The 27016-nt window shown below is 42.6% G+C and overlaps 1 protein-coding gene across 2 annotated transcripts; it reads left to right on the top strand.

The window, feature by feature from the left end:
* The first annotated feature begins 11121 nt into the window (after positions 1-11121).
* Positions 11122-24994, top strand: LOC100384817 (uncharacterized). 2 transcript variants are annotated; one of them, NM_001362465.1, is made up of 8 exons: positions 11180-11285; positions 11722-11826; positions 11977-12570; positions 12654-12776; positions 14998-15227; positions 15330-17507; positions 17666-17803; positions 24469-24994. In NM_001362465.1, exons 2-6 carry the CDS (start codon positions 11749-11751, stop codon positions 17476-17478), a joined length of 3174 nt encoding a protein of 1057 aa, NP_001349394.1. In that variant the 5' UTR covers positions 11180-11285; positions 11722-11748; the 3' UTR covers positions 17479-17507; positions 17666-17803; positions 24469-24994. The 2 variants fall into 2 exon arrangements, with proteins under 2 accessions (XP_020396266.1, NP_001349394.1); XM_020540677.3 differs by lacking the exon at positions 11722-11826 and having other exon boundaries at positions 11122-11285; positions 11899-12570; positions 24469-24986.
* The last annotated feature ends 2022 nt before the right edge of the window (positions 24995-27016 follow it).

Raw genomic sequence — 27016 nt, 5'->3', positions numbered from 1 at the left:
GGAAGACGGTCTCCGCCTCGCCCGACCCCAGGGCTCGGACTCAACCTCGACCTCGGAAGACGGTCTCCGCCTCGCCCGACCCCAGGGCTCGGACTCAGCCTCGACCTCGGAGGAGTCAACGCCTCGCCCGTCCTCGGGATCGGACCAACCACGCCGCAGGGGGGTACATCATTACCCTACCCCTAGCTAGCTCAGGCTACAGGGAACAAGACCGGCGTCCCATCTGGCTCGCCCCGGTAAACAAGTAATGATGGCACCCCGCGTGCTCCATGACGACGGCGGTTCTCAGCCCCCTACGGAAGCAAGGAGACGTCAGCAAGGATCTGATAGCCCCGACAGCTGTACTTCCACAGGGTTTCAGTGCTCCTCCGACGGCCACGACATCACATGAACAGGGCAGCAACACCTCTCCGACAGCCACGTCGGCATGTACATAGGGCTCTGGCTCCTCTCTGCTAGACACGTTAGCACATTGCTACACCCCCCATTGTACACCTGGGCCTTCTCCTTACATCTATAAAAGAAAGGTCCAGGGCCCTCGTATGAGAAGGTGGCCACGCGGGAGAACGGGCTGACGGACAGGCTCTCACTCTCTCTCCCTCGCGAACGCTTGTAACCCCCTACTACAAGCGCATCCGCCCTGGGCGCAGGATAACACGAGCCGCGGTTCCCCCTTTTGTTCCCCCTTGTGTTCCATCTCGCGCCGACCCATCTGGGCTAGGACACACAACGACAATTTACTCGTCGGTCCAGGGACCCCCGGGGTCGAAACACCGACAATAATCGGCATCGAAATATCCAATTAAATCAAATGTAGATCCCTTGGGGTACCAAAGCCCAAACTTAGGAGTGTAAACTAAATATCTCATGATTCTTTTCACAGCCATAAGATGAATTTCCTTAGGATTTGCCTGGAACCTTGCACACATGCAATAAGAAAGCATAATGTCCGGTCGAGATGCACATAAGTAGAGTAAAGAACCTATCATCGACCAGTATACCTTTTGATCCATGGACTTACCTCCCGTGTCGAGGTCGAGATGCCCATTGGTCCCCATGGGTGTCTTGATGGGTTTGTCATTCTTCATTCCAAACAACTTAAGTATGTCTTGAATGTACTTAGTTTGGCTGATGAAGGTGCCCTCTTGGAGTTGCTTGATTTGAAATCCAAGGAAATACTTCAACTCCCCCATCATAGACATCTCGAATTTCTGTATCATAATCCTACTAAACTCTTCACAAGATGACTTGTTAGTAGACCCAAATATAATATCATCAACATAAATTTGGCATATAAACAAGTCTTTAGAAACTATTTTAGTGAAGAGTGTAGGATCGACCTTTCCAACCTTGAAGCCATTAGTGATAAGGAAGTCTCTTAGGTATTCATACCATGCTCTTGGGGCTTGCTTGAGCCCATAGAGCGCCTTTGAAAGCTTATACACATGGTTAGGGTACTCACTATCTTCAAATCCGGGAGGTTGCTCAACATAGACCTCTTCCTTGATAGGGCCATTGAGGAAGGCACTTTTCACGTCCATTTGATAAAGCTTAAAGCCATGGTAAGTAGCATAGGCAAGTAATATACGAATTAACTCAAGCCTAGCCACGGGTGCATAAGTTTCATCGAAATCCAAACCTTCGACTTGTGAATATCCCTTTGCCACAAGTCAGGCTTTGTTCCTTGTCACCACACCATGCTCATCTTGCTTATTGCGGAATACCCATTTGGTACCTACAACATTTTGATTAGGACGTGGAACTAAATGTCATACCTCATTCCTTTTGAAGTTGTTGAGCTCCTCTTGCATTGCCACCACCCAATCAGGATCTCTTAATGCATCCTCTATCCTGTATGTCTTAATAGAAGACACAAAACAGTAATGTTCACAGAAATGTGCAACTCGTGATCTAGTGGTTACCCCCTTGTGAATGTCACCAAGAATGGAGTTGACGGGGTGATCTCTATGAATTGCTTGGTGGACTCTTGGGTGTGGCGGTCTTTGATCTCGAATCTCTTGATCATCTTCCTTGTCTTGATCATCTTCATCTCCCCTTTGATCAATGTCCTCTTCTTGAGGTGGCTCATTGTATTGATCTTCATCCTCTTCCTCTTGAGCCTCATCCTCATCTTGAGTTGGTGGAGATGCTTTCATGGAAGATGATGATTGATCTTGCGTTTGTGGAGGCTCTTTGGATTCTTTTGGACACATATCACCAATGGACATGTTCCTTAGCGCGATGCACGGAGCCTCTTCATCATCTAGTTCATCAAGATCAACTTGCTCCACTTGGGAGCCATTAGTCTCATCAAACACAATGTCACAAGAAACTTCAACTAGTCTAGTGGACTTGTTGAAGACTCTATATGCCCTTGTGTTTGAGTCATAACCAAGTAAAAAGCCTTCTACAACTTTAGAAGCAAATTTGGAACTTCTACCTCTCTTAATAAGAATAAAGCATTTGCTCCCAAAAACTCTAAAATATGAAACATTGAGCTTTTTACCAGTGAGGAGTTCATATGATGTATTCTTGAGGATTCGGTGAAGATATAACCGGTTGATGGTGTAGCAGGCGTTGTTAATCGCCTCGGCCCAAAACCGGTTCGGTGTCTTGTCTCATCAAGCATGGTTCTTGCCATGTCCAATAGAGTTCTATTCTTCCTCTCCACTACACCATTTTGTTGAGGTGTATAGGGAGAAGAGAACTCATGCTTGATGCCCTCCTCCTCAAGAAATCCTTCAATTTGTGAATTATTGAACTCCGTCCCATTGTCGCTTCTAATCTTTTTGATTCTCAATCCGAACTCATTTTGAGCTCGTCTCAAGAATCTCTTTAAAGTCTCTTGGGTTTGTGATTTTTCCTGCAAAAAGAATACCCAAGTGAAGCGAGAATAGTCATCCACAATAACTAGACAGTACTTACTCCTGTCGATGCTTATATAAGCGATCGGGCCGAATAGGTCCATGTGTAGTAGCTCGAGCGGCCTGTCAGTTGTCATGGTGTTCTTGTGTGGATGATGGACTCTAACTTGCTTCCCTGCTTGACATGCGCTACAAATCATGTCTTTCTCAAAATGAACATTGGTTAGTCCTAAAATGTGTTATCCCTTTAGAAGTTTGTGAAGATTTTTCATCCCAACATGGGCAAGTCGGCGATGCCAGAGCCAATCCATATTAGTCTTAGCAATTAAGCAAATGTCTAGTTCAGCTTTGTTATCATTAAAATCAACTAAATATAGCTGACCATCTAACACTCCCTTAAATGCTATTGAATCACCACTTCTTCTAAAGACAGTAACACCTACATTAGTAAAAAGACAGTTGTGGCCCATCTTACATAATTGAGAAACAGAAAGCAAATTGTAGTTTAAAGAATCTACGAGAAAAACGTTAGAAATGGAATGGTTAGGAGATATAGAAATTTTACCCAAACCTTTGACCAAACCTTGATTTCCATCCCCAAATGTAATAGCTCTTTGAGGATCTTCATTTTTCTCATACGAGGAGAACATCATTTTCTCCCATGTCATGTGGTTTGTGCACCCGCTATCGATTATCCAACTTGATCCACCAGATGCATAAACCTACAAAACAAATTTAGGCCTTGTTCTTAGGTACCCAAACGGTCTTGGGTCCTTTGGCATTAGAAACAAGCACCTTGGGTACCCAAACACAAGTCTTTGGACTCTTGTGTTTGCCCCCAACATATTTGGCAACTACTTTGTCTGATTTGTTAGTGAGCACATAAGAAACATCAAAAGTTCTAAAAGAAATGTTACGCTCATTTATGCATTAGGAATTTTCTTCTTAGGCATTTTAACATTAGTGGTATGCCTAAAACTAGAAGCCTCATTTTTATACATAAATGCATGATGAGAGACATATGAGGTTTCCTAGCATGAATTTTCCTAATTTTATGCTCAGGATAGTTTGCAGGATATAAAATGTAACCCTCTCTATCCTGAACCATGGGAGTCTTACCCTTAACAAAATTAGACAATTTTTTAGGGGCATTAAGTTTGGTGTTGTTTTGGTTCCTTTGTTGAAAACCAATCCCATCCTTAATGTCGGGGCGTCTCCCATTATAGAGCATGCTTCTAGCAAATTTAAACTTTTCATTTTCAAGTTCATGCTCGGCAATTTTAGCAGTTAATTGAGCTATGTGATTATTTTGTTGTTTAATCATGGCAAGGTGATCATCAATAGCTTAAATGTTAACATCTTTACATCTAGTACAAATAGTAACATGTTCAACATTAGATGTAGGGGGTTTGCAAGTATTCAATTCATCAATCTTAGCATTTAAACTAGCATTTTTATTTCTAAGACATGAAATTGAATCATTGCAAATGCTAAGCTCTCTAGTTAGGTTTTCACATTTTTCTATTTTTAGAGCATAAGCATTCTTCAATTTAACAATTTTTTTATTTTCCTTAATGAGCAAGTCCTCTTGGCATTCTAGGAGATCATCCTTCTTGTTAATGGTTTCAATTAATTCATTTATTTTTTTTCTTTTGGTCCTTGTTAAGGTTAGCAAAAAGAGAAATTAAATTGTCTTCATTATCACTAGAGCTACCCTCATCATCGGATGTAGTATATTTAGGGGTGGCTCTAGAGTATACCTTCTTCTTCTTCTTGCCGTCCTTAGCCATGAGACACTTGTGGCCGACGTTGGGGAAGAGGAGACCTTTGTTGATGGCGATGTTGGCGGCGTCCTTGTCGGAGGAGGAGTCGGTGGAGCTCTCGTCGGAGTCCCATTTCCGCACCATTTGTGCTTCGCCACCCTTCTTCTTGTAATACCTTTTCTTCTCCATCTTCTTCTTCCCCTTCTTGTCGTTGTCCCTGTAACTTTCACTTGTATATGGACATTTTGCAATGAAATGACCAGACTTACCACATCGGTAGCACACCCTTTTGGAGCGGGGCTTGTAGTCTTTCCCCCTCCTTTGCTTGAGAATTTGGCGAAAGCTCTTGATGATGAGCGCCATTTCCTCATTGTCGAGCTTGGAGGCGTCGATTGGAAGCCTACTTGGTGTAGACTCCTCCTTCTTTTCTTCCGTTGCTTTGAATGCAACGGGTTGCACCTCGGGTGTGGAGGTGGCGCCTTGCTCCAAGTTGACAATATGTTTGGAGTCTTTAATCATTAGTTCAAAGCTCACAAACTTGCCAATAACTTTCTCAGGAGACATCTGTTTATATCTAGGGTCTCCACGGATTAGTTGCAATTGAGTGGGATTACGAAAAACAAGTGATCTAAGAATAACCTTGACCATCTCATGGTCATCCCACTTGGTGCTCCCGGGGTTGCGCACTTGGTTCACCCTTGTCTTGAGCCGGTTGTACAGGGCTTGCGACTCTTCTCCTTTGTTGAGGACGAATCGACCGAGTTCTCCCTCGATTGTCTCGCGCTTGGTGATCTTGGTCACCTCGTCCCCTTCGTGCATGGTTTTGAGGACGTCCCAAATTTCTTTGGCGTTCTTCAACCCTTGCACCTTATTATACTCCTCTCGACACAAGGAGGCGAGGAGTATAGAAGTTGCTTGGGAGTTGAAGTGCCTAATTTGGGCGGCCTCGTCCGAGTCGTAGTCCTCGTCCCCCACCTGTGGTGCCTGCGCTCCAAACTCAACAATATCCCAAATACTTTCGTGGAGTGAGGTTAGATGGTGCTTCATTTTATCACTCCACATGCAATAATCTTCACCATCAAAATATGGTGGTTTGGCTAAGGGTACGAAAAGTAATGGAGCGCGCTTTGAAATACGGGGATAACGTAGGGGCATCTTACTATACTTCTTGCGCTCATGGCGCTTAGAAGTAGTGGACAACTCGGTGCCGGTGGTGGAGGGCGTTCAAGAATCGGTCTCGTAGTAGACCACCTTCTTCATCTTCTTTTTCTTCTTGTCACCCCTCCTATGTGACTTGATGGAGGAAGAGGATTCCTCCTTGTACTTGTTGCCAGACTCTCTTGAGAGAGTCTTCCCGGAGCCTGCGGGCTTGTCGCTGGTCACGATCTCCCTCTTGGCGTGATCTCTAGACATCACTTCGAGTTGGTTAGACTCTTAATGAAGCACTGGCTCTGATACCAATTGAAAGTCACCTAGAGGGGGGTGAATAGGCAAAACATGAAATTTATAAACTTAAACACACACTAAAGTTAGGGTTAGGGTTAGAATTAAATTCAAGTCCGAAAGATTGTTTCTCTTGCTAAGAGTTGCTCAAAGGATGCAGATGACGTATGGGAGCAAACTCAAATCAATAGTAGCAAGGAAACATTAGAGAGAGGAAAGAGGGCAAACAAATCAAGCGAGAATCAAAGCGAGTAGACACGGTGATTTGTTTTACTGAGATTCGGTTCTAAAGAACATAATCCCCGTTGAGGAGGCCACAAAGGCCGGGTCTATTTCAACCCTTTCCCTCTCTCTCTCAAACGATCACTTAGACCGAGTGAGCCTTCTCTTAATCACACGGGTCACTAAAACCCCGCAAGGACCACCACACACTTGGTGTCTCTTGCTTAGATTTACAAACACTTAGAAATAAGAATGGGAAGAAGAGAAGACAATCCAAGCGACAAGAGCAACAAAAGAACACAAATGATCCTCTCACAAGCCCTTAAGCACTAGCGTTGATTTTGGGAACTTTGAGTGGATTGATTGCTTTGATTGTGTCTTGGAGTGTTGGACTTTGCTCTTGCAATGAATGAGGAACTCAAAATACTTGGATGGCTTTGAATGAAGTGGTTGGGGGGTATTTATAGCCCCCAACCACTTCCTAGTCGTTGGCAAAGTTTGTTGGCGATGGGCACATCGGACAGTCACTGTTCACTGTCCGGTGCGCACCATATCAGCACGTTCGTTAGGGTTTGGAGCTATTGACCGTTGGAGACCTTTGTCTTTTTGCTACACCGGACAGTCCGGTGACCACTGACTTTTGCCGTGGTACTATTCACCACTATTCATGTGAGCAGTCGACCGTTGGCACGCAGGGAGCCGTTGCTCCGCTGGCTCACCAGACAGTCCGGTGAATTATAGCGAAGGGTGCCCCTGGATTTCCCGAGAGTGGCTGGTTTGATTGTGCTGGGGCCTGGTGCACCAGACACTGTCCGGTACACACCGGATAGTGTCCGGCGCGCCACTTGGCAGCACACTCTCAACCTTGCTCCAATTTTTGATTGTGTCCCTAATGGAATTTCTTTCTTGGTTTCTGTTGAACCTTATGCACCTAAGATAAATGATATCTAGACAAACTAGTTAGTTCACATGGTTTGTGTTGGACGTCAACCACCAAATTTGATTATAGGAAATGATTAGGTCCATTACCCTTTCAGATGCACTAAGTACTTCGGAGACGAAGTACACTGGCACTTGTTTTCTTGCCTGCCCATCTTGCTTTTCTTGCACCAGCGCTGCACTAACCGCAGCGTGGGAAGCAGCTACATACATCAGCAATGGAGTTCCTGGCGAAGGTGGGGTAAAGGTTGTCAATTATATCAAATACTGCTTCAGTTCTTTGAAGGCTTTTTGCTGAGTTGGTCCCCATTGAAAGACTTCGGCTGACTTCAGCACTTCGAAGAATGGCAAGTTCCTCTCTGCTGATCTTGAAATAAATCTATTCAATGATGCCAGCCTTCCTGTTAACCTCTAGGCACCCTTTCTTGACTTTGGTGGCTCCATCCGAAGTATAGCTTCTATCTTACTTGGATTAGCTTCGATACCCTTTGTTGATACCAAGCAACCAAGAAATTTTCCCTTCTTCATTCTGAAGACACATTTTTCTGGATTTAGTTTAAGACCAACTCTTCTGAAGTTAGCAAATGTTTCTTGCAAATCAGTAATATGATTTTCTTGCTTCATGATCGTAGCGGCGACTGTCGCGGTTCTTTTCCTCGCGTAACCGTAGAAGCGTTCTCTATTTTATATTGCTCGTTTTACAATATTTTATCTTGTATGGTGTAATGTTCTTATGCAAGTATATGTTTGCTTGTGCCTGTTTGTATTCGCTGCGCGTCGCGAATAGACTTCGATCCATTCCGAGCTTCGAGGAATCGACGGTCAAGCTTCAGCGACCAAGAGATCAAACTCTTTGAGTTCTACGAGGCTGAAGATCCTGAGCATCTGTTGGTGAAGGCAAGTGTCCTCTGACCCATTATGTCTCATTCACTTTTAATTCACCGTCCCGCATTACATTATTGAAACCTAAGGATTGACTAGTCTGTATTTACCTTATCCTTGATTACCTTTTGGGTTATTATGGTTAGCTTCATGCTATTGCTTTACTTTAATCAATGAACATGATGTGAATATTTATGATACGATGATGTTATCCCGATGATGATATTGTGATATTTTAGGGGGCTCGGGCCATTTTTCCTGAGTACCTCTCCGTAAGGATCTGTTCGTGGAGTGACCACCCAGGATAACAGTGCAGCCATGAGGGTGGAATGAGACGCCCTTAGCTGATTCATTAGATGAACCTGGGGGTATAGTTGGCTTTGCCGGAGGGCCGTCAATGGGGACCGGGGCGTATTACTCGCTCTGCCAAGGAAGGGGTGCAGAGGTTCATTCAATTTGGTTTTGTTAGTCACCCACCTTGGGGAGGTGTACTGCGTTTGTACGACTGGCGAAACCTAACGAGCAACTATGCACCAGGGGAGTCTTTGTAAAGGCTACGTAGTGATACCCTGCCAGGCCACCTAGGTAGTGATCAATGGGGATTAACTCTCTCCGGACAGAAAGGGAATCACAACTCGTGGGTAAAGTGTGCGACCTCTGCAGAGGGAATGAAACTGATATATCAGTCGTGCTCACGGTTATGAGCGGCTTTGGGATCCTTTTTGATTAGAGATACAAATGAGCTGAGATTTAATGGTTCTATTTATGGTTATGGTTCGATGATGATAATGATGTTCCTCGATGAGGAAATGATTCATGGGTTGGCTATTGCTAAAACTTGGCTTCCACTAATAATAAATATCTAACCAACTAAAAGCAACTGCTTGAGCTTAACCCCACATAAAGCTAGTCCACCTCAGCCAAACGGGACATTTGTTGAGTATGTTGATGTGTACTCACCCTTGCTTTCACAAAACACCAGGTTGCCTTTGGTACAATCTATGCTCAGGTAAAGAAGAATGTGTCGAGGCGGATCTCTAGGAATTCTAGGGCTTCGACGAGTTCGAGGATTAGGCTAGCGACCTCCATCAGTCAGCTGCCTGTGGTGGGTTTATTTACATTGGCTACGTTTTTATTCTGTGTACTTTGATTTATATTATGTAAATGACTCTAGTCTTTAATATCACTATTTATTCTTTATTGTTATTTGAAGCATTATGCTAGATGAGTCATTTATGTAATCGCTGTGTACGTGAATTTCTGATCCTGGCACGTACATGGTTCGCATTTGGTTTACCTTCAAAACCGGGTGTGACATCATCCTGCTCTTGCAGTTGCCTGAAAGCCTTCACAAAGATGATGTCTGCCGCAGTGCTTGTGTCTACTAGGACATTGTGGACCAGGAACCCCTTGATGACACAAGATATAACCATTGCATCATTGTGAGGATAATCCTTGAGTTGAAGATCTTCCTGGGAGAAGGTGATTGGTACATGGAACCATTTGGACTTGATAAAGGGTCCTTGCACTCCAACATGATGTACCCTTCTCTGTGCTTCATTCTTCTGCTTTTTATTGGCTGGTTCAGAATTTGAGCCGCCCGTGATTGGAAGCACCAACTTCGTAGCCGAAGATGTCACAGCTTGGTTGTCTTGCGAAGCCATTGTTGCAATCGTGGAAGTGAGTTCACCGGAGGTGGACGCTAATGTTGGTCACTTGTTCTCGAATGCTATGATTTGAGAACAAGAGAACACAATTGTTAATTATAATGGATCTTCGTCTCCCAAAGCATTGTCCCCGCAAGGGTGAAATGCTCATTAGACGAAGGTCAAGAAGGACATACCTTTATCAGATCAATATATGAATAAAAATATAAACGAATGAAGATAATTGCTGCATTTCATCAATTCATATATATATATATATATTTGCATTTCGCAAAACACATGGAAATATTAACAATGTTAATATTACATTGATACATTCGGCTTGCTTAGAAGATGAAGTCGCGAGAGTGTGATTACAATTCCGCGTGAACATTACTGAGTTACTGTTCATCTATTTATAGGCACGAGACGCAGCCTGGGTGAAATTACATCCATGTCCTTGAACGTTTATTTACAAGCAACTAAAACTAATAAGGTCTATTTAGTCTTTTCCTTCTTTGCTTGGTCCGAGCCGAAGCTATTGAGCTTCGACATTCTGCAACATTGCTTGTACGCAATGTCTTCGTCTTGAGAAGCTGAACCGAGGTTGATGATAGCTTCGACGGGCCTTTGTATTATTTTGCCGAAGGTGTTTTTGTCTTGAGTACCTTCGGCGGAGAAGAAGACCCCCAACACATATTAATATAAGATATACGAAAACGACCGTGATATGGCATAAACCGTTTCATATTTTCGTCTCGTTTTTTGCACCATTTTCACATTTATCTGAAAATTTGAGCGAAACAATATAAAAATCAATGCAAAACGGAACGAGATTTTTTCCAATCATTTAGATCCTTAACCATAGTACCATTGCTATCTTGTTTGGACCTCGAAGAGCTTGTGTAGAAAAAATATGTCGTAAACAAACACAAAATATGTTATATAAAAAGGTGTTGATTTTACCTTTTACCTCTTACCCTCTTTATTCTAAAATAAACTAGCAAAGTGCTTGTATATTGCTATGGTTTCATTTATAAAATTAAATATGTAGTATAAAACACAAAGACTTGTGTGTTCTCTTGGTTAAGTAAGTGTTTATTTGGAAACTGTAAAATTACTAATTTATATTGGGGAGAAGGGAGATAAATAAGAAAAAGTAGTTAAATCTACATAAAAATATATTAATATTTACATACAATATATATTAAGTACTATTAGATCAAGCCTCTAATATATTTATAATAAATTTATTTGAGATATAGATACTATTACCATTTTTTATATTTTAAATTAAATTTTAAATAAATTTTATCATAAAAACCAACACATTATTTATTTTGGTACGGAGAAGTAGGCGTCGGAGCCCTAGCCAGCTCGCCGAGAGCCCGAAACAGTCCAATCCCAACACGGCGACGACGCCAGCGGAAATCGCATCGCCCTCTTCCTCTTTCCCTCGCTGTGCAATCTCCCCCAAACTCCCCTCTCGAACCCTCGCTCTCGTCGCCAGAGCAAGCAAAGCGCAGGTACGAATTCCTCCCCGGAACTCACGATTTCATTGGATTCCTCCTCCTCGTTGATCCGATCGCGAGCTTTCCCGGTGCGGAACCGTGGATTTTGAGCCCAGATTTTGCGGTCACCCGCCTCGTGTTATTTGGGGGTTTGAGGGGATCCGCGGATTTTTTTGCTGGTCGCCGGCCGGGGATTAGTAGTACGGCTCGTAGATTGATCGTCCTACGCGTCTAGGGGGATTAGGGTTTGTTTTGCTCGGGTCGGGGCCCGGATGCTCTTGTTGCCTACCTGCTTGCGAGATTGGATTGGTACTTTATAGCGTGATGTTTACATTCTTTTGGTGACTCGTTGGCTCGTAATTTTACTCTTGTTGACTAGCTGCTTGCGAATTTGGATTGGTACTTTGTGTGATGTTCGTTTGTGACTCGTGGGTTCATAATTTGGCCGCAGTTGCTGAAACCCGTGCGCTGTTGATGGATGATGACCGTTCCCATGGATAGTGCTAGCGCAGCCCCGTCCTCTGCGCGGGACTTTGCTGAGCGTCTCCTTACTAGGGTAAAGCCTTTTAGTTCCTTTGCATGTTATACAGCTAATACTACTGCTCTACACTCTGGTTTTTTGATCCAGTGGCAAGGAGATGGAATTGATAATCAGTTTATGCGAAGCATAATGATAAAGTTGTGACATTGCAATGTTATTATGCAGAATAATGAACTTGAAGATCAGCTTCGCAAGTCCGCACAATCCAAAGTCCCATCAGATCCCAGCATATGGCTTCAGATGCGTGACAACTTTGAGAAGATTATTCTCATAGATCATGACCTATCTGAACAGAAAGAGGTAGAGTATCTCCTATGGAAGTTGCATTACAAAAGAATTGAGGACTTCAGGAGGAGCATTAGTGCTGCAAGCTCAGCTGCATCTCAGAGTGGGAAGAGCAACGCTAATCCAGATCGAGTCAAGAGAATTAAATTAACCTTCAAAAGCTTCCTTTCAGAAGCAACTGGCTTCTATCACGACTTGATGTTAAAGATCAAATCAAATTTGGGCCTTCCACTCAGTTACTTTCCAGAGGGCATCGACAATGCAAACAACTCTGCGCGAGATGACAAGACAACAGTGCAGTTGAAGAAAGGTTTGATTTCATGCCATCGCTGCCTGATATATTTGGGAGATCTTGCTCGTTACAAGAGCTCGCAAGGTGATGGTGATTCTGCTAGCCGTGAATACGCAGCGGCATCTAGTTACTACATGGAGGCTGCTTCTATCTATCCTTCCAGTGGCAACCCTCATCATCAGGTATTACCACATTACTATATTTGCTCAGTTGACTATTTATTTTCTACTAAGTCTTTTAATTATTGCTGCTGTCATTTCTTCAGCTTGCTATACTAGCATCTTACTCAGGCAACGAGGTGGTAGCTGTTTATAGGTACTTCCGAAGCTTAGCTGCAGATACTCCTTTTACCACTGCACGTGACAACTTGATTATTCTTTTTGAAAAGGTATTGGTGCTGTCTTCATTAACTCATGTTCAAAGTATTTTCTAGTCATGCTGTCATTTTGATTTCACACCTTCAATATAAGATTGTATTGTTCAATATGAGATGACATTTTTGATTGATTTCTTGAGTTATATGCCAAACTTTGTATTCTTTGTGTGATGATACCTGAGAACCAGATGGCTGAAAATCTGGTTGGATTTCTGTTAAGCATTTAAATTGTTCCTGTGCATCTAATATGTCTGATGACCATTGGCACTTAGGCCATTCTCAATGTGAGTTTCATGAAAGATTTCGTGACATTAATTAGTATGCCACATATGATTTTCGATGACATGGCACTACCTTTATTATGAAATAGCTGAAACTAGTTTCATAATCATGAAACTGTCAACCCATTTCCCAGGTATTGGAAAGCGTGTGAAACCACCATCGAGAGCAATTTATTTCATCTCCATCTATTTCATCTATTCTTATTGGTTATTTAGATGCAACATTTAAGTCACATGTTAGTCTATGAAATTGTGTTATGAAACTCTTCATTGAGAGCATATTTTATTCTTCATTTCATATTACTCTTATTGGCGTGGCAACATTGAAAATGGTTTGATGAAACTACCACTGAGAATAACCTTATTCACTTGTACAACCATATGTGATATCCTGGCCCCAGGGGATGATATCTTGGCTTAAGACTTAATATAATTAATATAGTACTCATATCAACAAGGTTTATCTTCTTTTTTGGAAGCCTATTTCGAAAGAATCTCCAGGCTAAGCGTGCTTAACTTGGAGCAATTTGGGATGGGTGACCAATCGGGAAGTTTTCTCGGGTGCGCATTAGTGAGGACAAAATACGCACAAAAGACTCGTGTTCATCAGTGGGGATGGTCTATGGTCCTAGAGAGTTGCCAGGAGTAAGTATCGTCGGTCCTAGAGTGGACAGGGTGTTACAAATGGTATCAGAGCTGACCCTCACGGTTTCACGAGCGTGTGTGGGCTAGGGGTTCGGGTATATGGCGCATGGCGCATGTGGGCTTAGAGTGGTCACATGACATAGCATATGACGATACTAGACATACAGACGTGGCCAAGAGGGGAGGATCCTGGCTTGGGGTTGACCGACGAGGACGTCGGTCTTCTAAGGGGGTGAATTGTGATATCCTGGCCCCAGGGGATGGTGATATCCTGGCCTAAGGCTTAATAGAATTAATAGAGTACTCATATCAACGAGGTGCATCTTTTTTTCGGAAGCCTATCTCGAAAGAACCTCCAGGTTAAGCGTGCTTAGCTTATAGCAATTTGGGATGAATGACCGACCGGGAAGTTTTCTCGGGTGCGCATTAGTGAGGACAAAGTGCGCACAAAAGACTCGTGTTGGTCTATGGGGACAATATATGATTCTAGAGACCTCACAGGAGTAAGTACCGTTGGTCTGTGAGTGGACGGGGTGTTACCCATATATACTGTAGGTGCCCATAATGGCACTTAATTTGCAGGTTCATACATAGAAAGAGTTTATTTTTTCCTTTATCCTTCAGCTTTTACTGTGTATACAACTGTCATGTTTAGAGTACTTTCTAAATTAATGTTTATAATGTTAATTTTATCTTGAGATGTTTCTTTGTTTAGTTCCTCTAGTCATACAGTAGTGTCAGTGAGTCACTGATCAATAAGTTAGTAGAATTAAGTGCAATTAGTTTTTGAGGCATCTATATTTATGTGTTCTCAGTTGTAATGTTAGTATTCAAGTTGGTACAGATAGCCCGAGATATCACTTCTTTGTGGCTTATATGGGTTTGTAATTGTTCATGATATCATGGAGAAGTTGATGCATTTGCTCTACTAGATGAACATATTTAATCAATAACTAATAGCTAATGGTAGGATGATTTCGAATATATATTCCATATTCATGCATCACAATGTATTTCAATCGCCTAGTATTATGTTGTCATATTATTCTTCTGTTGAAATCCATGTACTTGTCTCTTCTGGTCAACACGAGGTTAATTAATCTTGCTTGTACTTTATAATTATTTCTTCATATGGTTCTCAATATTTGCTATTTTTAGTCATGTTAGCATCATAATCTTGAGTACTACACAATACTAATATAGTACATACTTTTTGTTAAAAAAAGAAAGGAAATGGTTTGGTCGTCAAATCAACAATTTATTTTCAGACTTGCGCTATTAAGCTTGTAGTACAACTTCCTGTGCAGAATCGCCAAAGCTATAGACAGCTGCCAGACAACAACAAAGTTCCCAGCGCTAAGGCATTACCCCCACGGCTATCTGGGAGGGGACAAGGACGGGGAGAAGTAAAGTTTCAGCCAAAAGATGTTAACGCAGAAGCAGCTGAAAGGGAACAGGAGTGCAATGTTCGTGATACATTGAAGGCCTTCTATATACGATTTGTCAGGCTCACTGGAATTCTTTTCACGAGGACCAGGTGCAGCCCAGTCCTTTACATGTTCAGAATTGCTATTCTTCAGTCGTCTTCTCCTTGGTGTCAATATGCCTAATTAATTTGTCTTCTCTCCCTTCTTAACAGTTTGGAAACATTTGGGGAGCTGTTTTCTTCAGTTAGCAATGATTTGCAGATTCTTCTTTCTTCCGGTCTTGAGGAGGACCTTAATTTCGGTTCTGATGCTGCAGAAAATGCATTAGCTGCTGTTAGGCTTACTATCATCCTTATATTCACAGTGCACAATGTAAATAAAGAACCTGATAGCCAGTCATATTCTGAACTTGTGCAACGCAGAGTACTGCTCCAAAGTGCGTTTACGGCTGCTTTTGATTTTGTTGGACGAATTCTCAGAAGGTGTTCAGAACTTGGTGATATCACATCAAGCTTCTATCTGCCAGCCATTCTGGTCTACATCGAATGGCTGGCGTCCCATCCAGAGTTGGCTATTGACTCAGAGATGGAGGAACAGCATGCAAATGCCAGATCTTTCTTCTGGAACCAATGTATCTCATTTATGAATAAGTTGATCCTTACCAACCTTGCTTCTATGGAGGACAATGACGATGAGGCTTGCTTTTCTAATATGAGCATTTATGAGGAGGGTGAAACTGGGAACAGGCTTGCCATTTGGGAAGATCTTGAATTGAGAGGTTTTTTGCCCTTGGTTCCTGCACATACCATTTTGGATTTCTCAAGCAAACACACATTTGGAAATGTTGGAAGCACCAAGGAGAAGAAAGCACGGGTTCAACGAATTTTTGCTGCAGGAAAGTCACTGCTGAACTTTGTTCAGATTGATCAGTTGAGGATATATTTTGATCCATCTTTGAAAAAGTTTGTCTTGGCCAAGAACTCTCCTGTTTCTAGAACTAACACCCCTCTTCATGAATCTCCTGATGCACTTAAAACAAATGGGACTGAAATGGATCACAAGGCTGCTAGAAGATTTGATTCAGTTTCTTCTAATGTGGGCTCACTGCAGTCTAAAGTGCAGTTTTGTCCTGATGGTGATGATGAAGAAGAAATTGTTTTCAAGCCAACAGCTTATGAGAAGTTTTCAAAAGTTTCTTCAGATCTGTCAGTTAATGGATACGTCCATCCTGTACCAGTGTCTGCTGCTGGTGGGCCAACCAATGCTAGTTTAGTGCCTGTTCAGAACACTGCATCAATGTCTGCAACTCGTTTACCATCCAATCCACATGCAACTGGTTTGCCATCCAATGGTGGGTCACTTCCAAGTACTGCATCTCTATCAGCTGCTGGTAATTACAACACTGATCAGTCGCTTCCCAGGTCGTCTGTTGGTTGGACTGATTGGGCTGTCAATAGTGAGCAAAATGTTACTCCTAGCATTGCTCCAAGATTTGAACTCATGCAGTCTGTTGAGGAGCCTGTTTCCAGCTGGACAAGCAGTGGGGCACAGCATGTTGGTCCTCAGCACAAGCACACAGGTTTAACTTTCCCAGATGTTGTCTCTGAACCATGTGTATCTGCATCAATGGTTCAATGTTTTAGTAGCTCCGATTATTCGAAATTTCTCAGAGAACAAGAAATATTCTTAATGAATGGACTGAAGACTGTCAACATAACTGGAAATGGCTATCTAGAGCAGAGATTGCAGCCTGGATTGAGTGGTTTACAGTCTATGGGTTATTCATCTCAGATACCTATTCAACCTGGTGGTACCACTGCAAACCTGATGCATAATCATGTCAAAATTACTGGAGAGACTGTCCCCTCTACACTTGATTCAGTTGTACCTTCAATAGCACCATCAGGTGGCATGCCAATCAAACTTACAGAAGCACCACTAACTGCTTCGAAGAAGAACCCTGTTAGTCGTCCATCAAAGCCTGTTGGACCACCTCCAGGATTTAATCATGTAACCCCAAAGCGTCAAGATGATTCTATTCCGGTTGAAAAACTGCAGAACCCACAGGTCGATGATTACAGCTGGCTAGATAGCTATCAGCAATCGATTGATCATGTTCACAGCTTAAGAACTATTTATCCTGGTGTCAGTGATACTAGCACTGCATTTGCCACTCCATTCTCTTTCCCTGGGAGGATACACACACAAGGGACCAATGAAAAGACTTGGCAAGATTTCCACCTTTTTGAGCCTTCAAAACAGAACATGTTCCAAACTTACCACCAAAGAAATCTGCAAAGTGGTCAAATGGATGAACAAGAGCCAGCAAATTCTATCTGGTCTAGCAGTTACCATGTGTGATTTGGTAACTTTTACCAGGATGATTGCTGGTAAAGACACTCCTTCCAGTTGTCAACATTACAAATAGTTCTTAGCATGTGTAGTCTATCATTTCGTTGTGTTCTATTTTCTTGCAGTGAAATATGGTTCACAAGTTTGAAGATGTTACAGTTCTAATTTCTATTTTGTTAAAATTTCATTCATGTAGGAGTTTCTGGGGACAGACTATTGGATTAAGTGGCACGACCTGATCTATTGAGCTTAGCCCATACCTGCAGCACTTAGTGTTAAATTTCTTTTGAGAATGGTAGTCTTTCAAGCATGACAATGGCTGCTGTTAAGTTTGGTAAGTTTGATGCCTCTGGTTAGCCTGCACTCTTTCAATCCATTCCCTCTTTTTTTTGTTCTTTCAATTTTGATGTATTTGATGGGAGATGACTTAAGATCATAAAATCGCTTGAAGTACTTCTGCAGTTATTTATCTGGATGATTGCTTCTAGCTGTAAATTGGACTAAGATCTTTTAGTCTACTTTCCTTTAGTGCCAAAAAGAGTAATCCATCCCATTATATTGCTATTGACAGTTTTGTGGTATATTACACTGGATTATTTTAGTTCGATCCCATTTATGGGATTGTTCGGTTCTTCGGGAGCATGGTAATTAGTTCTAATTACGAAATTTATAAATGACATTAATTTCTAGTAGTTAACATCTATACAAAGTACAACCTATGTCCTTGATTTTATATGTACTGGGTGCGCTGGAGTATAGGAGTCAAGAGTGATTAAATTAGAGTTGGTTTTCTTCTTTTGTTCTACACATGGTTTTCATTGACTTAGAGAAGACTTATGACAAAATATCATGGAATATTCTATGGTGGGCTTTAGACAAACATAGCGTTCCAACGAAGAATGTTGGGCTCATTAAGTACATGTACAACAATGTTGTGATTAGTGTTAACAAATGATGGAGACATCAAGGTCAACTTTGAACACTTACCTTTTTATCTTAGTGACGAATGCGGTCAAGAGACATACAAGGGAATTCCCTTAGGGCATGTTCGTTTACTTCTCAATCCATGTGGATTGGACGTGATTGAGTGAGTTTTAATCCATAGCAAGTCAAAATTCTTCCTAATTTTTTCCCAATCCCATCCAATCCACGTGGAATGAGAATAACCGAACAAGGCCTTAGTGTATATATCTTTTGGTGTATTTCTTTTGCAAACGGTGTAGACGTGTAGTGCTAGTTGATAAAACCCGGGAACGATGTAGTGCTAGTCCAATGATTTCAAACTGTAGAACTAGAACCGAATATATGAGATGTGACTTTGGCACTACTATACACGAGGAAGTAGATGTTAGTTTAAAAGGTAAGTAGTGTTTGGGAAAGATATCTTTGAATATCTCTATCCCTTCTCTTCTCTATCTCTATCTCTACTACTATAAAGCACTAGTTTCCACTGTCGTCGTGCGTCAACTCTTTTGCAAAAAAACCCTTATATTTCTTTGTAATCAACCCGCGGTCCAAGCCTCCCCATCTTGGCTCCCTCCCCTCTCCCACAATGACAACGCAGCCGCCATGGACATCACCGCCGACATTGCCTGCCTCCGTGAGTGCTACTCCCGCCTGGCCGTTGGCCCGTCCGACTACCCCCGTAACGTCCTCGCCCTGACGACCCACCGCTTGCTGTCTGCGCTCTCCTGTCTCGGCGGGGACCTTTGTGTCGAGGAAGAGGAGATAGTGAGGGAGCCGGAGCTCGAGCGCAGCGAGCGGCAACACTATCATGACAATGACATCAGGTATGAGTTCGTGAACTCTCCTGTATGCAAGTGGAAATGAGTACATAGAAGGTAGCAAGGATACAACTCTTCGTCAAATGAATTGCCAGTGTCACTCATCAAATAGGATTATGTACCATTGCAACACACGGGCATTGTACTAGTTTAGACTCAATGCTATAGGGAGATAGGGAAATTGTTGAAGATGTTAGCCATAGATTCAAAGCGGGGTGGATGAAAGTGGAGTCAAGCATATGGGGTTCTATGTGACAAGAGGGTACCGCAAAAGCTAAAAGGAAAGTTTTATAGAACAACGATTAGACCTGCCATGTTGATGAAGTGGCATCAAGAATCCGACATTCTATGTGACAAGATGGTAACATGGAAGCTAAAACGCAAGTTTTCATAGGACGGTGATCAAAGCTGCTATATTGCATGGTGCTGAATGTTGGCCTATAAAAAGACAACATGTTCAACAGGTAATGTCCATACAAGAAGGGATCGAGTTCGTAACAATGATTTACGTGATAGGTTAGGGGTAACACCAATTGCAAAAAGCTTACCTGACACCGGTTTGAGATTGGTTTGCATATCATCAACGGATACATCAAGAAGCACTAATGCGTAGTGGGATTCTAAGCCACGATAATATTAGGAAGATGTGGGGCCCTTGCCTTCTTCTTGGAGTGCGACAAGGAGAGAGCAGTAGGGAGGAGTTGGGGAGGGAATGCAACAAATATGGAGCAGCAGAGGTGCGATCACCCTGGGAGGCCAGGATGGCCGAAGGTGATCGCCCACTGTTAGGAGATCTTATTCCTTCGATGATTTCCTAATACAATCTAAGGCACCTCACCATATGAAACAGCATCAATCTTTTGAGTGATTTGGTAGGGCCCATAGTACTTAGGACTCAGCTTAGTGTGGGCTGCAGTTGCCACACCTACTGCTGAGCTGTTGCAATCGAACCCATACACAGTTCCCTACCTCAAAGGATACTTCTCTTCTGGATTTATCCTGAAACTGTTTCATTGTAACTTGAGACTGCACCAATCTGTCTTTGATTTGTTCCAGATATTCATCTCTATCTCTCAGTTGTCGATCCACTGCTTCCACCTTCGAGGTGCCTTTATCATAAGAGAGCAATGTAGGGGGCTAGCGGCCATAGACGACTCTGAAAGGAGAACACATCAGAGAGGTGTTATAGCAAAACTTCGCCCAGGGTAACCATTGCAGCTAGGTCTTTGGCCAATCCCCTGCCAAGCATCTGAGATACATCACAATGATTCTGTTAACGACCTCCGACTGCCCATCAGACTGTGGATGGAATGCCGAACTTAAACAAAGTTTAACTCCGGCCAAACGAAACAGTTCTGTCCAAAATGTGCTTGTGAACACAGTGTCCCGATCGCTTACTATAGAACAAGGAAATCCATGAAGGCGAGAACAATGCAGTCAAAGAATGCTCTAGCAACGGATGCCGCTGTATATGGATGACCAAGAGGAATGAAATGTGCGGATTTGGAGAAGCGGTCAACCACAGTAAGGACAACAGTTTTGCCACCAACTTTTGGAAAGCCTTCAATAAAATCCATAGCTATATTGCTCCAAATGTCTGACGGCACTTGAAGTGGCTGCAGCAGGCCGGCTGGGTGCAGATGCACTGATTTGTTACGTTGGCATGTGGAAGACCCACGGACATACTCTTTTACCCTAGCTATACTGCGAGGACTGCAAAAGGATGCTTGCCAGCGATGCAAGGTCTTCTTGACCCTTCATGGCTGTTACTAACCTTAGGAGTAACGGTTGATTATCAGTCCCTAAGGACCAATGTTTACAATTCGGGCGACCAGCTGGTCGAGCTAGAGCAGCGACCAGGCGCCTAATCGCGATTAGGGCGACGATTAGGACGCCTAATCGGTCCTGGTCGACCTCTGGTCGTCTATTAGTCGTCCTATAGATTTATGGACATATGTATATGTATATAACTATATATAAGCAATAATGTTAGTCTGCATTTCTGCAATACTGCAATAGAGTGACATTATATAAGTCTTTACTCTTAAAAAGTAGTAACATACTGAAACTGAAAGTAATATAGGCATAAAACTAAAACTGATAACAGTAGTTACTGAACTTAGTAGCAGCAGAAGTGCAGAACTGAAAGCAGAAGTTCAGAAGACGAGCTCATCTCGACTCAGGGTGACTGATGTTGGTCCGCTGGACTGGAGAGTGGAGACGCCGGCATGCCGCCGGTGGGCTACAGACGCTGCCAGAGAAGATGACTGGAGCTTGGAGCAGCCGCCGGTGACTGGACCACTGGATGCCGATGACTGGAGCTGGACGACGCCAGAGAGCAGTAGGGTTTACGCCTGAACAAAGGCTGGCGGCTGGCAGGTTTTGTGTTAGCCAGGGGTAGGGTTTCGGCTGACCAGGGGCTACATATATGTTGCTACTGTAGATGGGATGAAAAAATGAGTTAAGCCCATTAGCCCAGTATAAACGCGCAGACGTCAATGGGCGACCAGTTTCCTAACGATCGGACAATTAATCGCCTAGGTCGGTGACTAGTCGGATGACTTGGACGACTTGGAAATCTGGTTGCGTCATCCTTCTAATCGCCAACTAACTGGCGACCAGCTCGACTAATCGCGATTAGTCGAACGACTTATAAACATTGCTACGGACTATTATATATATAGGCAGTGGGGCCTAATGGGCCTTAACACCCCTCCTCAAACTCAAGGTGGAAATGGAGGATCTGAAACTTTGAGTTTGATCAAGTGAAAGTGATGTTGTGCTCTTGTTTGTGCTTTGGTGAAGAAATCTGCCAATTGAGATTCTGAGGGCGCATATTGAAGATCAATAGTCTTCTGCTGACAATGAGATTGAGTAAATGATGCATCGACACCAATGTGTTTAGTAAGTTCATGCTTCACTGGATCATGAGAAATCTGTTTAGCACTCATGTTATCTATCACATAACAGAGGTGTAGGAGTGTCACAAGAGACAACAAGATCATTCAAGAGCTAGCGCAGCCAAATAATTTCAGCAGTTGTAGTAGCAAGAGCCTGAAGCTTCGGCTTCAGCACTAGAACGAGATATGGCCGCTTGCTTCTTGGATTTCCAGGCAATAGGTGAGGATCCAAGAAGAATACAGTGACCTGTAGTAGAAGAAAGATCAACAGGATCACATGCCCAAGTGGCATCGGAATATGCATGAAGCTGAAGTGGGCTATCAGAAGCATAGAGTAAACATTTGTATCTTGTCCGACGTAAGTATCTAAGCACACGAAGCAAATGACCATAATGAACTGAGGTTGGTGTTGATACAAATTGGCTCAAAATATGAACAATATGAGCAATATGAACAACATAGCACTAAGGAGAACTGCGTAATGTAGTCATCAACTGTAGTTGTCCTGCAGAGATCCTTTACTCTGCGAGGCCATTGGTGCGAAGTGGTGGTCCAAAATGCAGGTTAACAAAATCTGCAAAGCGAGCCCAGGACAATATGCCGTGGTCTCGTTCTAGAACATAATACCATGACCGTCAACGATACCAATTGTTGTGGGGGCCCCTGCCTTCTTCTTGGAGTGTGCCAAGGAGAGAGCAGTAGAGAGGAGTTGGGGAGGGAACACAACAAATATGGAGGAGCAGATGTGCGATCACCCTGGGGGGCCAGGATGGCCGAAGGTGATCGCCCACTGTTGGGAGATCTTATTCCTTCGATGATTTCCTAATACACTCTAAGGCACCTTATATCATGGCACCTCTCTAACAAACGAACAACTCCATCTTCTAAATAATAGCACTAACATCTCCTAACAAACTGCACCTTATCCTGGTGCCTAAAAGCTGCATCTCCTAAATAATAGAACCAACCTACCTCCTAATGACTTATCTGTCTCTTTTGGCGTCTACTGTACTTCTTTCCAATAAAAGAATCCATAACAGAAGACTGGGATTGTAAGCTGCGATAGTAACGGGAAGAGAAGCAAGACTGAAGTTGCATGGGAAGAGACAATAAAAAGGAGATTTGAAATGATGAAATATATCCAAATATTTAGCGCTTTGAATAGGTGTATGGAAAATAGCTATCCGCATGTCTTAACCTTGTGGCTTCTGTTGGGTTTCAACTCTAGTCTATCTCAATTACACTATATCCTAATTTGTTTGGGAAAAGGCTTCTAGTGTGTCCCGGTTACTCTAGTATATCCCAATTTATCATGTGGGGGCGCACGGACACTAGACGCCGTAGGGCGCGTGACGTGCGCCGGGCTGCTGAGCGCGCCGAGCGCTTGGTTAAGGAAAGGACCACCGAAAGTGGCTAGGAGATTTGATTGCTACCTTCTATTATTAGTTCCTTAAGTTTAGGAAAGATAGTTGGGCTAGGAGAGAAATTAGGAGATTTGATTGTTGCCTCCTATTAGTCCTTAAGTTTAGGAAAGATTGTTGGGCCAAGGGCCATATATACCCTGTACCGCAGGGAGAGGAATAAGGAAGAAATTACCTATCCAATCCCTTCCTTCTCTCTCATCTAAGCCGACGGCCAGGGGGCATAACCCAGCCGGTGGCCACGGGCCGCGACTACGATCTTCGTAGTCGAGGCCCTGCTACCTTGGGCCCCGAGGTCCTTGACACAATTTGCTTGGGAAAATGCTTTGTGGTTGTTTCTTCTTTTTGTTCCTGAGCTTAATCTGCTTCTCCCTTATTCAGTAGGATTAGATAGCGACTGCATTTATTTATGGAGTTGGAACATCATTTACAGAGGTATACTAGGAAGAAATGAGATGGACATAATTCTTAGATGGTGTATTGTTATATTTGTATAATAAACCGTATTTATACTTGCCCCAATTGGGCGGGCTACTGTGCAGGGGGATGGTGCGTCCATTTAGGACTGATTTGGTGGACAGGGATCACGAGGGGATCCATGGTGGCGGAATCCCCTTGCTATTCAATTCCTCCTCCGTGGATCCTCTCGTGATCACTATTCACCAAATCAGCCCTTAGACTTTTATAGACATTTTTTTTGACTACAGGGCTTGCCTAGCTAGGCCTAGATATATTTAGATAATATTGCTGTATATTTGCAAAATTCAATCGATATGTCCTCTTTTGTTGGTTAACATCTATCTTGTAAAATCTTATATATACAACATACACACTCTGTGAAATCTTATACATACATACATACAAACACTTGCTTGGTTGGTTTGCAATTTACAGGGAGTGCCGCCATCTTTTGGGCCAAAGATGGGGTAGAGGATGATTGATCTGTCGGCAGTCTGATGGCGATGAATTAATACGAGGTCTTCAATGCTGACAGAAAGGGTTAATGAAACAAACTTGAATCCAGTGATTATAGGCACTCCGCACGGACCACATGATTCATCTCTCACTGGACATATTGCTACCACAAGAAGCGGACGGTTGCTGCCGCAACTAAAACATGCCGTGTGGATGTCAGTTTTCAGTTGGCCTATGCCATCCAGAGAGTAAAAAGTGAGGATCAACGAGCATGTTGCCGAGTAGTTTCTCAAGTATAAATTACTGCGTCTACTTGCTCCTTCGCTTTGGGAACAATGTATCAGGTTGTAAGTTGCAATTAAATGTTTGGAACAGTTTGTCATGGTAATTGTGTGGCTCCTATATGGCTATATTGTTCTCTGTAATTGTATGGACCAACCCTAAGTGTTACATACAAACATCTTTGATTTGACTCAATATCTTGTTCTTCATCCGTTTTTAAATTATAAGAAATTATAAGTTCTGTTTTCTTAAGGGTTAGTTTGGTAACCCCAATTTTTTAAGGAATTTTTATTTTTCCATAGAAAAATGAACTAATTTCTCTTGAGAAAATAGAAATCCTTTTGAAAATTGAGATTACCAAACTAGCGCTAAATATATTGTTTTCACCAGTTTTAAATTATAAGATGTTTTGTTCTTATAAATACATTCATTAATCCTAAAAATAAGTAGTAGCCCCATCCGATTCATTCTCCTACAGATCGATTTTGAGCTGATGATCTGAGCGTTTGTTTGGAAGGAGGTAGTCCCATCTCATGTAAGTGGATGTAGGCAGATAGCCTTCCCTTGTTGAAGAGGAGGCTAGTCTTTGTTTCGGATTCCCGTGTTGACGAAGAAAGTGCCCGAGCTATCACATTTCTTATTCGAGGGATTTTTTGGTATAATGTATAGCAAAACTTATGTATTTAGAAATATCGAAATGAATTATAATTTAGATGAAATGTTTATAGTTTGGAACGGAGTATGTTTCTTGTAGCCTTGTTGATTTTGTTCTCTAGTCAATTGGTATGGTCGTGGACTCGTGGCAGAATGAACCGCCGATCCACTATACTAATCTATTTCCAGACCAAACTGGCTATTCCTATGGTCAAAGATTTGCATTAATGTATAGTACTAGAACAAGGTTGTGCCCTATCGGGCGCTATAAAAATTCCCTAATGCAGCTTTAGTGTCACATAAACGAAGAAAGTAGGTAAACGATAAATTCATGCGAGCCGCAATGGGCATTCGTGTGCGAAATATGCATGCGTGGTAGTTGGTATATATACGTCGGAGTCATTAAAAGTTGTTGGCTAGATAGATGGCTAATGATGTGCTTGGTTGGATGTACAAGCAGGGATGGAAGTGAGTGACCATAGTTTCTATAGTGTTTGGATGAGAGTCATGTGTGCGAGATAAACACTCGAGTAATTTTTGGTGGCGTCATGATCTCAAAAAATCGAGGGGACGGTGTCACCCCCGTCTCATCCACTTTGAGCCCAAACCAAACACATCCTAAATAACACAGTTTACAGCTGCGAAGACAAAAGGGCTAAACATCATCTGATCTGTACATATAAAATACAGAAGACCGGGCCCTGTTGTTATTGCCCGCACATTTTCTAAAGTACGAAGGCCTCTGTTCCTTAATGGTTTCTTCAATTGACGATCCTTTTTCATGTACGATTTTGACAGAGCCCGTTCAAAAGATTGAAGAATGAAATGGCCTCATTTCGCTGCAGCTGCAACTGATCAATAGTATTGTTAAACAAATATCCACTTGAACATACAAAATGAACTCAAAAGGTACGTTTATGGTCTTAGAATATATATTTTAATTCAAGAAGAATTCAAAGTGCTTCAGTTGGCTTAGCAGCAATTTAACATAGAACTCATAGTGCATTCCTTCTTTTTTTAAAGATGTGTGGTTCTTGGGAAAATGTAAGTGATCAAGACAAATTTAGTGTGAGGAACCTAAAATGAGGATAATGTTTTAAAAAAAACAGTTTTCAAGCAAATACCAACAAAAATGAACAACATATACTGCCTCCGTCCCAAAACAAGTGATGTTTAGGTTTGTCCTAAGTGACATTTTGGCCCGAGGGTCCTAACCAACTAGTAAATTTGTGCTGCATACTCTTATCCCGGATGGTTGATGAAGAAGACACACAAGCTTTATCCTGTTTTGGGCAAGAGAAGACCCTACATCAAGCGAGGGAGGGAGACTTGTATTATCTTGCACCTAAGTGCTCGTAGTAGGGGATGCAAACAAGTCGAGAGAGGGAGTTGTTGGGTGCGTCCTCTACATCTGGTCATCAGTGACCGGATTGGGCTAAACCCAACTATCCATCTCCTTAAACGGGCCCTTGATTGGGACGGCCCACGCTGACCTCGGTTGGAGCCCCGGTCACACGACGCTATATATAGGACTAAGGGGTCACTGGAAAGACTAACACTAGTACCTCACCCTAAAACCCTAATACCACAG

This window comes from Zea mays, chromosome 7, assembly GCF_902167145.1.
Source record: "Zea mays cultivar B73 chromosome 7, Zm-B73-REFERENCE-NAM-5.0, whole genome shotgun sequence".
In the NCBI taxonomy this organism is placed as follows: domain Eukaryota; kingdom Viridiplantae; phylum Streptophyta; class Magnoliopsida; order Poales; family Poaceae; genus Zea; species Zea mays.
This window is presented reverse-complemented; position numbering and strand designations above follow the sequence as displayed.